Source organism: Aplidium turbinatum, chromosome 1, assembly GCF_918807975.1.
Source record: "Aplidium turbinatum chromosome 1, kaAplTurb1.1, whole genome shotgun sequence".
Taxonomy (NCBI): Eukaryota; Metazoa; Chordata; class Ascidiacea; order Aplousobranchia; family Polyclinidae; genus Aplidium; species Aplidium turbinatum.
The window spans coordinates 32,406,718-32,418,637 of record NC_137472.1 but is presented as its reverse complement, the minus strand read 5'-3'; the positions used below and the strand labels follow the sequence as shown (position 1 = coordinate 32,418,637).

The window sequence follows — 11,920 nt, the reverse complement described above, 5'->3', positions numbered from 1 at the left end:
GATGACAGTATTTTCGACTAATAGTTTTTGCACATTTCGGTGTAAGGGGGTTGTATCAAATTACTTTCCCTTCCCCTACCACTTTAATAGAATGGAGACGTGAAGATCTTTATTTAACGCGACTGACACAATATAAAATGCACAGAATGCAATAGAACAAAATGGATAGTTACAACATGGCAACATGTCGGAACGTGATTTGGAAATACGCAGGTGGAGAGTTACTACATAAATGTAACGTAACTAAAACGAAATACACAACAATAACCTAGACAACAAACTATTCATTATTTACGTTGATTCAACGCATGCAGATGTTAAATCGATGTAAAAAGGATTGATTTACTGTCTGGTAACCTGCGCTTTGTAACAAACATAACATGGAAACCTAAAAATTATTTCCTTTGATATTTTCCTTATTTGCATTTGTCATGTTTGTAAAAACAAATTAGGAAAGTACCACATCGTAATAGAATCCATGAATGACGGGCGCTATCTATACTTTCCAAACAATATCACGCTCATGAAAGTGTCAACGAGAGTGCAGAAACTTACACGAAAGAGTTTACATGAAAGTATTTAAAACCAGACTGACTCCGGAAGTAAGATGCAAAAAAACGTGAAAAGTTGGATGAATTGTTGATTAATGCGTGGAACGTTTATGAATTATACGCGTTACATTAAGCATTGCAGATCTTTTTAGAATAATTATCATTTCTTTGATACATAGCCTAAGTTTTGGATGTCAGTCAAGTGGCTGCTTCGCAACATAAGGCTTGTCATCCGCTTAATGGCAAAATCCAAAAAGAAAAATGAAGCAGAGAAAAGTGTGATACTGAGCTGTTTAGACTGTCAGCTTATAGAAACGTTGGTGTTTTTTCGATAGTTTTTATTTTTTGTAATAGAACATGTTTAATAAAAAACCAGCCTTTTAAAAAAATGTACTTTTTTTTACAGAAAACGAAAAAGTTAAGACAGGGTTGAGACAGGTATAAGCCTACTAATAATTTGCAATCATATCATAATCTTGCGAAAAGATGGAAGCTATTTACTTTACGACGATGATTTTGTTGGTTTGCGGATCTTCTCACGGATTTCCGAAGGATTACTTAAGAAATCTTGATGTAATGTCGGTAAGTTGTAGAAGCATTTATAATTATTTTGCTATTTAAGAATAAAAACAGCCAATTCATCAGACAAAATCAAAGAATAATAAACTATTGTAATTGTGCTAAAATATAAATATTTAGCATATGAAGCGTCAGACACGAATGCTATAATTTACATCAAGACTTACTTGAAATGTTTTGTGAAACCTCATACGTGTTTGATTGAAGTGTTGCCTCATCATTTCCTGATATAATGCCTAATAAAAATTATTTTCTCAACTCACCAGAACAACTCTAAAATAAAGTGAGTCGCCATTCAACGATTCTTCAGCAGGCAAACAAATTATGACCGCAAAGCCTTCTAACTGCTCTCTCATTGAATAGGCCCAAATATAGTCTACCAAGTTCAATGGATCAGGTTGATTTAACATACAGTAGGCTACAATGGTAGTGTGATTGTTTATGTCTGTGGATTCTGATAAGCTGTTTTTAGCATTACATGAATCCTGAAACATTTTAAAATGGGTATGGTGTGAATGTGTGAATTGCCTTGCAAATAATAGAATGACGAAACAGACGCTGAGAGCCATTCTGCGTGTTTGTCTCCACCCTGAAGGGAAGCTAAGAGTAACTGTCACAATCAATGTTCAAGGCCTCAAGACGGGCTGCTTTGTATCTTGACCGAACGTGCTGTTTTGACTGTGGAATTCTTGAGCGATATGTTAACCTCTGATTGCGAAATCTTCATTATGTGACGTATTTCCAGAACAATTTGTGGACGTGTAAGTCGGGAATGTTCTTTGCTTGACTTGCCAGGTGTTGGGTGTTGTGACATCTTAAAGATGTTTGCCGGTAGTAAAATTTGACAGAACAATGAGTTCTTATGATGTAACGTTATTGTACCTTCTCGAAGTTACTAGACCATCAAACCTACTATAAATAGTAGCGTAATTTGCGTAACTATTATTATGAGAGATTATTATTGTACTGTAGTAGTAGTAGTTGGTAATAGACGCAAAGGTTATTGTTGATCGAGAGTTGAAGTTATTGAATACGAGTAAACCAAAGTTGATACTAATATAATTTCTGATTGAAATTAGAATTGTATGAGAAGCTGTGAGTGGATTACGTTAAACTCGATTAATAGTTGTAAGCGTTGGAATCTATTGCTGTTCATTGTTACTATTACTTTGATTAGTTGCTGGAAGTGCTGAACCATTTGTTAAAGTCCTTCAAGAATTTTCATTATTATTTCACTAGTAGAACTATCCGACCATTTAATTGACTGCTTTTCGGTGATATCCCATTTAACTACGTCATTAATCCTTTCCAAGTCTCTTTCCTGGTAAGAGATAGAAAGAAATCGTGACAGCAACTATTTATAAAGATTACATCACGGCTTTTGATTGCGCTAAATTAAAAAGATTTTTGAATACGCTTCTCATGCTGCCCTTTGACAGGCTCGTTATGCGACTTTCCTCTGTGTTTTTTCTGTTTGATTTTGGCCTGTGTGAGATTACATCGATTAAATAAAACTTTATTACAAGTGTTAAAACTAAACCAAGTTAGAATCTAAGAACATTTAAATCTTAAAAAAAAACAAGAAATTTTGGATAATCTGCGTTTTTTTATAGGCCTAGCCTACATATCACTTACCCCAGCTTTCTTCTGTAGGCTATCTTACTATAGATTTAAAAGTTATGATACTGTATATGCGACGCACCTTTTTTTTACAAATGTTTTTACTTACAAACACGTTTTACAAACATCTGGATCTCCCTGATCTGGATTATGATTTATTCACTCAATTTAAATAACATCCTATAGATGTTATTTTGTTTACTTAGTGTATAGCTAATGATAACCCCTAAATTAGATATTGTTTTTCATAACAAGGCGTGTGAAAGCTAACTTTTATGGGATTGACCTGTTCAAGAACCCAAATGTAATCAATGTAAACAAGCATTATTTCTTTGTCGATCGAACCACGAATCATATTCCTAGGTTTCTGTTAAAAGCATAATGTTTAAAAGTAATGCCATCAGCAGTATCCAAAAAATAAAGATTACTTGTAGAACTGTTAGTCACCATGTCGTTACAAATAAAAAAAATCTAAAACAGTCCTTCGAAATCAAATTTATGATTGCCTACAGACTACAGTCCACAACCTGCTTCGTAATTCCTTGTCGATCAAAGGATTTGCAGGTCTACTATACCCACATTTCACACGTTGCTTCCATTGTTGTAGGTGGGCGAGGATTACGTTCAAGTCCGGTTTTCGTCCATTGACGATGCTGAGTTTTATTCGGTGAAAGTGTTACCCAAGGTAAGTAACATTTCTGCATGGTTGTCCCAAAGTTAGGGAAAATTTGTTTTTTGTTCTTGGCGTTAAAAAGCGCTACGTTATGAAAGCAATGTTCTCATGAAACGAAAAGAATGAACTGGTCAGGTGGTTATAAACAAGAACTCAAACTCAAACTAAACTCCACCTGTTTTGATTTTAAAATTATATGCACCAAGAATCTCATAAGCTGCCCATTAAGCTATAATTGTCTAGTAAGTTAATTAAAAATCAGTTTGCGAAAAGTTCATCTATGGATCAGTGATCAAAGGTTTACGATTGTTGTATATAAGAAACGTAGTTCTCAAATGAATCTGCTTAATAGGTGGATAATAATCTGCTACTGCACCCAGCTCTTTGTTCTCATTGTCATCAAAGTCGTCTTCTGCGCTGGAGTTACACTTCATTTCCACAAAGCCACGCTGTGATAATACTGGCTAAAACTACTAAGAGGTTTACGTTCAGACAAAAGAGATCCCATGCTAATTGCCGGTGTTTTAATCCCATAGGCTGCTCCCGTAACTAGATGTGGAAAGCAATGAGCAAACTCTTCTTTCAAAAGTAGATGTAGTTGCACTTCAGTTGTATGTTTGCTTCTCAAAATAGCATCTTTATTCACACTGCATCTACTTTTGAAATGAATCTGCATTTTTTTTCTAAATACAACAAAGCCAGGTTTTGTACCGATTTAGAAGCAGACGCAATAGACCAACTAACATCTCACAAACAGATCTTGTTGAATGAAAACATTCCTACACCTGATTTTGATTTCAATGTTGAAAATCAGCAATTCAAGGGTTTCCATATGAAATTTTAAGTACCATTAGGAACTTCTTGTCAACGTTAGTGGATGTGCGTTTGAGTAACCTAAATTTTACTTTTATTGTAGGACGACGATGAGTATCTAGTCAACCCACACATTGAAGAAATTCCAGCAAATAACGCAGTTGACGGCTCCGTCACGGTAAACGTTTCCATGGCCTTGACACCTTCACAAAGTTACGTCGTCACTGTGACCACAGCAACTATCAGAGATGACATTTTGTCACGTTTTGTGACTGGTCAAGTCAGCTTTAAAGCAAACGGTAATTTAGCCAACACTTTTCAAATACAGCAGACGACATGGATACAGCGTCAAAAAATTGTGTCGATTGTATAGTTTTTCATGCCAGATATCAATTTTTAAAAATTGATTTGGATAATTTACTCGACTTGAATCGACTACGAGTCAAAATCATGCTAAAACATTTTGAGAGACAAATTGTTAAAGCTGGAATAATTAATGCATATTTTGTATATGCAAAACACTTCAGTTTTAAAATCATGATATAAATGTGCATCAGTAACAACAGCTCATATACTACAACGTATAGTATATCAATACTGTTTGAAAGAATTTCTTTTTTAAATCACCTCGAAATGTAGCCTATCTTGTCGATCAAAAATTTCGTGTAAACGTTTAGTTTCATTTCAAATTGAATTTTTGGCAGAAAAAATGCTTTTTTTGTTTTTCAGAATTAAGACAATACTTTAAATTAAATATAGGCCTACGGTACTCACAAAGTTTGTAAGCGTTCACACCTAAAGTTTTTTTTAACATAGGAAATTTGTTTTAAACAATTTTTTTTTTCTTTGGCGTGAACTTTTTTGGTTGATTTTTTTCAAATTATCATTTTCTTTGTAAAACATTTTGTTGTATATCGTTTGTTGTTTCGACCCAAAAAATCGGTTTAAATAACCAAACTTATATTTTTTACTTATTTTTAGATGCTGTTATTCGTCATCTCGCTCTACCTTCGCAAGACATAAATTTTATTCTGTTGATAATAAGTAACATTTTAAATGTGATATTTAAACAACAACAACAACCAAACGAAATTTTTTTAAAACATTTTGAAACCTGTTTCTCGGCAGATTGTTCCTCTGGCATGTTTTGCTCTCACATCGACTCAGGCGAACCACAATGCTTTCGACTTGAATGGTTGTGCAATGACGTTATAGATTGTGGGGATCAATCGGATGAAGTTGATTGCGCAAAAACGACAAAGTAAAGTTTCATGCAGATTGATTAAAGCACAAAGTTGGTGATGTAACTCCAAGAAACGTGACAACGAGTGTCAATAAAAATTGGCATCACAACAGCCATTACGCCTTTTTATGTGATGATGTTGCAGCTGCTCTACATTCTGCAAGATTACATTTCATAATACTAACATGTACCCAATAAAAACAAATAAAATGAAGGCTTTTCAACTACAAAACTACAATTTTAAAGCTTTAGTGATGTGTTTTAATTCTCCCAAATCCTATCCAAAGTTTTAGTTTGATCAAAATTGCAACATTTTTCATCGCGTTAACGCGGAAAATTTTCAACGTTTTTGCAAATTAAAACAATCAATATTTTTTGTTTAGTTGTATGTTTGCCGCTTCGTATTAGTTTTGTCGACCATCATATTATAATACTGTAACTCCTTGTACTTGTAGTCAAAATTCAACCACAAATTCGTCTTCCACGACAAACGAAGGCAACACAACTGCTGCACCACAGGATACAACAACCGTTAAAAATGTTTTGCAATGTCTGGTCGAACTAGAAGCAGCAAACCAATGGTCAATAGAGCATCCAGGTGACATCAAATTACGTAATATTCTAACATTGGCTAATGCATTAACATGATGGACTTGATAGATAATGCATTTAACATTCAGTATTCTTGTTGTAAAAAGAGCATATCAACTAGAGATGCAGTGAACCCAAAATTTTTATCCACACACCGCACCGCAACTGACTCATCTATCCGCGCACCGCACCGCACCGCAATTTATCTGGAACTTTGACACTGCACCGCACCGCACACCGCAAATTACAAAATTTTTGAAAAATATTTTAAGGTGTTATTTTTTAGAAAGTCAATTGTAGCAAAAAGCACCCATGGCCTATAACTGGTAACCTACCAGTACAGTTGTGCACTAATTGGCTAGGCTAACCAGATCATATTCTCTTATCAGCAATGCATCTAAGTTCTAAGACATAATACAAACTAAGACAAATAGAATGTTCCTAGATCCAGTATCAGGACTTTTGAACACTTTTTGTAAGCAATAATACAATTTTAATGTCAGTGGCTATCAGTGGCGTATTTAGAAAGTTTGTTAGAGGGGGGCCAAGACATTGTGTCAGTCAGCCGCTGACTCGGCGGCTGGAGGCCAATGGGGGTCTGGGAGTAGTACACACGGAGTAGTCTCAACGGTAGTAGCCTACACAGAAAGCTCAAATTTGTTGAAAATGGCTGTTAATTGGTTCAAATTTTTTCTTCTTGGGTTAAAATTAGACTTGTTTGACTCTTTAAATAGGAGGGGGTATACCAAAATGTCATATGATGCATCAAAATTGAGGAGGAGGTTTGCTGAAACCGTCAAAATACCGTCAGATAGGGGGGGGGGAGGAGATCCAAAATCAAGAGCGATTCCGCAGAAGTAAGTTACTGTTCCAATTAATGAACCAACAAAAGATATCAAACAGTTCAGAACATAAACAATAAGTTAGTCCTTCCGACCTCGAAGACTTTTTGAACATTCTCGGCGTTTCGCAATGACAATTTACAGTCTCTGCTCTTGTCGATGACTGCTCTTGGCAAATAGCCTATATCAATGACAGCTTCATACTCGAGTACAATATCCTTGTTTAAACACATCTGAGCTAGACCATCCAAACGTGGCTCGGTCATGGTCGTGCGTTAATAATTTTGACTTTAGTGAACTGAAATATCGCTTATTGATGTTTCGGTTCACATCAGTTCACATCTGAAACATCATTAGGGGAGGCCATCGCCCTTTTTCCTCCCTCCTAAATACGCTACTGGTGGCTATATGAACTACACACACAAGAGTAAAACTTATAGCCTGAACTCACTGGGCGAACTGTTATAGTAACTAATGCGGTAGTTGCGCTAGGCCTATAGCCTAGTAACTGGGAGCTGAGCTTATCAGCTAGGCTATTAACCAAAAACATTCGTACAGCTTCCCTGACAAGCCAGCCCCAAAACCCTGTCAACTGCAAGCCATTTGCATTTGCAATTTTGCATAGCTTTCCAGCTTAGGGTTTCCGAAGGAAAAAAACTGATCCGTGTTTCCAATTTAAATTTGAAGTTTCATAACTGATTTTCTTGAAAAGTTGAAAGTTTACGTTTACGAAAGTTTAATTTCTTGAAAGTTTACGCGGCAAGCGGCGCGGCTTTGTCATTTCAACCTTCCACGCGGCGCGGCGCGGCACGCGGCAAAAAAGTCAAAAGCGTAGCCTACGCGGCGCGGCTTGCATCATTAATATCAACTACTGAAGATACATTTTCCATGATTTGGAATTCAGTACAATTTTAAAACATAGCATGCTCTTGTAATGCTGATTGTGATTTTGTTAAATTTGTGATAATTTAGACCAGACGTGAGTAGGCTACTTCTATTTTTAATAAACTCACTCAAACTTTAGTGTGAAATTTAGTAATTACCTTGTAGATGTGTCAACGACCATTGCCAAGGGTTATTCAGGCTGTCAATGCCAATTGTCATTGTATTGGAAGTTGGCACTAACCTTAGTCTAACTATTTCCTGTTATTTTAACAACTATGTTTATCTGCTTCTTAGATGAAACCGAAGGTGCCCCCAGATGGCCTTTCTGTGAACCAGATGGCTCATACTCGCCCATGCAATGCACAGACAATTACACACTGGCAACGTCAACATGCATGTGTACTGACGAAGCAGGCAATGCTTTGTCAGACCCAATGACGTTTGATCAAGCCTCTGAAGAAATTTACTTATTTGAAGATTCTTGCATACAAAGTAGGAAAATATTTAGCAGTACTCAAAATTGGCCGATATAATCATTTATCATATGTCAATACTAATAGCCACACACGGTTCTAGTTTTTAGTTTTTCCTTTTTTTTCAGAGCAAAATTAAACATTTTTGTTTGTGAGGTAGGCTATACAAATTTTTTCAAATATTATGAAAAAGTACCATGAAGAAATATTAGAAGAGCTAAATATATTTTTATTGCCACTTTCCGGTTCGGAAAGTTGTCAGTAGAAATTTTAATAGCTTTCTTTTTATTGCAGTGCGTGGAGGTTTCTTTGGTGGCGGTGGCATTGACACAGAGTAAGTAATGAAAACTATTGTCCGCTACCGATCATGATAATAATAGTAATAGTTTTATCATTTAATCTATTAATTTGATATGAAAAAATAATCACCTATTTTATTTGTTGTTATCTAAGAACAAAAACGCATTAAACGATTAACAGAAATAATTCTTAACTGTATATCTAATTTTCTCAGTTGAAAACAAGAAAACGTATTAAAATATCAAACATAGTTGGCATAATATAAAAATAAATTAAGCAGCACTTACTATAGTAAAGGATACCATGAAGTCTACTTACTCGTGTCAATATTGATACATCAGAAGAGCGTATCATGCTTTTGATATAGATGAACAATTTTATTCAATTTTTAATCAACTATTATTTTAAACAGCTTGTTTTAAATAAGCTGCGTGGCTACTACGTTTTGGTTAAATGAAGTTGTTTTATGCACAGGCAGGGCCGTGTGAGCACAATCTCGTCCACCCCTCCCGAAATCCACTTGTGGCCTCCCATGTTTAGTGATGGCGCTTAAAAATAAGACAAGAAAGCATTTAACACAGTAGACTCGTTTTTTTTTTTGTTTTTTTTTGTTTAAAAGTAAACTCGTTCAATGTGGGGGAAACATTATTTTCATCATTTTAGCAAAGAGTAAACAACTCTTAAAATTTTCTAGAAAAAAAATAGTTTGGCCTAATAAGCTATGCCTACAATGCACTAGTGGAAGTAGAAAAAAGTTGGAAAGTTGAAAAATATGAAAGGGTGAGTGGGGGGTTGACCTTCCAGAAAATTTTGACAAATATCTTGTTTTGGTTACTTAACAAGGCATTTTTAGGAACAATAACGTTTTTGCTTTGATTGATCAAAAATGAAAGTGCAAGCAGGAAGGAGAGATATGAACGCAAACCATTCAGAAACAAAGGTTTGTTTAGAAAACATTTTCAACAAGATTTTTTTGTGATTTCAGCCACTTCGATCATTGGTGATCTGCGAATCCTATGAGGAAGATATAAAGTTGTACGCTGCATATCTACGTACATAACTGCACAAGCTAATTGCGTACAACTCTGTCACTTTGAAAGGACCTTCAATTTGTACTGACAAGCGTGAATTAATACAAATAAAATGTTGAGATAGCACTAAAAATAGTTTGCAGCTTTTCAACATTTGGCTGCAGTTTTGTGCATTTGTGAGAGTGAACTCACTTATCATTACGCAAAAGACCATTGTTTTAATGTAATGTATTTCTTGTGTGACAGTCATTAAAAGTGAAAGTTTACTAAACTAATTAACCGAATTATAACTTTAAAAAGTCAGAATTTCTAACAGACTCGTCTTCGATAAATGTAGTTTGTATTGCATTATTAAAGTAGCTCCCACTTATTAAGCCCACGGTGAATAGGCCCACTCACTTATTAAGCCCAATTGGTTCCGGTCTGGAATTACTCCGATTTATTTCTGTAGTAAAAAAATGACGCTTAATAAGCCCAATTGTCGATTTCATTTGCATGAATTTGTGTAACAAGGCGACATAATTTACTATTTTTCGTCTTGACAAAATCACGCTTTATTACGCTGCTAAATCGTGTAGCTTGGATCTCATTTCATTGGGTGGTTCAGAAAACGATTCGTTTCTGACACAACAAGCAAAAAACGCAATTTTCAAATAGAATCGATCGTTGTGTACAGTTGTTAACATATTTTTAACATATTCCCACACCCGCCGCATTGACACCGCCATCAATGACGCGCTACGCACTGTGACTGGATGCCTGCTTCCCACTCCAACGGACTGCCTTCCCATCCTTGCAGGCATCCAACCTGCTGAGCTTTGCCGTAAAGGAGCCATGATTTCCCTTTGCTCGTCGCGCACTGAACCCTGACCACCTCCTCCACAGTACATTCCAGCGCCTACCTGGAGAACAGCAGCGACTGAAATCAAGACGCCCATTTGCGCCCGCCGCACAACAGCTTCTGAACAACGTTGAAGATCTTGGAATAAGTGCGGCACACTGGACGAGCTACACATGGAACATGGAGTGGCAAAACAACACCTCCCGACTCCGTGATTTCCTACCTGACGTCGATTCCCACCCTCCGGGAATGTCCCTCGCAAGACTTGCGTGGGTCCGGCTTAACCGCCTACGAACCGGCGTCGGTAGCTTTCGTTCAGACATGTGCAGATGGGGCTTGGCTCTCTCACCGGGATGCGAGTGTGGCGCCACAGACCAGACAGTAGACCATGTCGTCCATGACTGCCCAATCCATCAACCACCACATGGAACGCTTGGACTGAAGGCCCTGGATGACGAGACTGTCGAGTGGCTGGTGACATCATGCCCAAACATATAGTCCGCAAGAACAGCTCATACGACGAAGAAGAACATATTTTTAATTAGCAACTTTTAGCCATAGTACAGTCGGCCATAGTCAATTACGCATGTAGAAGTAGCAAAAATTTGTCCCCCGCAGGCCCACCCGCTTAATAAGCTCAAAATTGTCTGGTCCCGAGGTGGGCTTAATAAGCGCGGACTACTTTTATTATTGATTTCTTGATAATCCATTGTCACGTAAGGAAGCAATTTCAATTGAAAATATTGGAATTATTGAAAATAAAAAGAATGTTTTTAAAATTTGTAACCAGTTCAAAAGCAAACTTGTTCCAAAGATCAGGTAAATTTTGCGAGTGTTCTTAAAAGCTAATTCACCTTGCGTTAGCAGTTGGAATACGTCCGAAAAAAATGATACAGTTAAATCGTATAATCGATGAAGCATGGATGAAGCTACCTTAGAGGTTAAAGTATCTGGATTCAGTTGTAGATAGGCTATTATTAGGTACTTATGCAGGCAATTATTGTATATTATTAAATAAGCTATCGATTATACAGATTTTATAGGAAGGCTATAGACTTTATGATATTTATTTTTTGTGCTCTGTCAGCAGCAGAAGATTGCCTGGGCCCTCGAACAAGGCTGGCGCTAAAGAGTAGAAAAAGACGTTAATTATATAGTTCAAAATCATTGACTTGTACCGTGGCCTACGACTTGTACACAAGTTATAAATTTTCTTTTTTGTTTGCTTGTAACTTGTAACAATAAGTAATTTAGTATTACTTATTGTTAAATTAGTTTGTAATTTAAAGTTTGTAATTCAAGCATATGCTTGATTTTTTTTCTGCAGTTTTTACAAGCAAAATAGATTGTTTTCTTACTTTATGTTTTATTGCAAAAAAAAAGACAATTTTAAAGCAGCTCACACATATTTATCATAGAAATCTAATGTCGGAACAAAATTAAATTACTTCTTTATCTGAGCGGTTTAGGTCCACAGC

General features: G+C 36.2%; 1 protein-coding gene across 1 annotated transcript; it reads left to right on the top strand.

Annotated features, from left to right (window-relative positions):
• The first annotated feature begins 1,026 nt into the window (after window positions 1-1,026).
• LOC145768526 (uncharacterized) lies at window positions 1,027-9,987 on the top strand. The gene is made up of 8 exons (XM_082580040.1): window positions 1,027-1,133; window positions 3,358-3,435; window positions 4,340-4,535; window positions 5,365-5,497; window positions 5,935-6,077; window positions 8,092-8,289; window positions 8,565-8,604; window positions 9,556-9,987. Exons 1-8 carry the CDS (start codon window positions 1,038-1,040, stop codon window positions 9,572-9,574), a joined length of 903 nt encoding a protein of 300 aa, XP_082436166.1. The 5' UTR covers window positions 1,027-1,037; the 3' UTR covers window positions 9,575-9,987.
• Window positions 9,988-11,920: the final 1,933 nt, after the last annotated feature.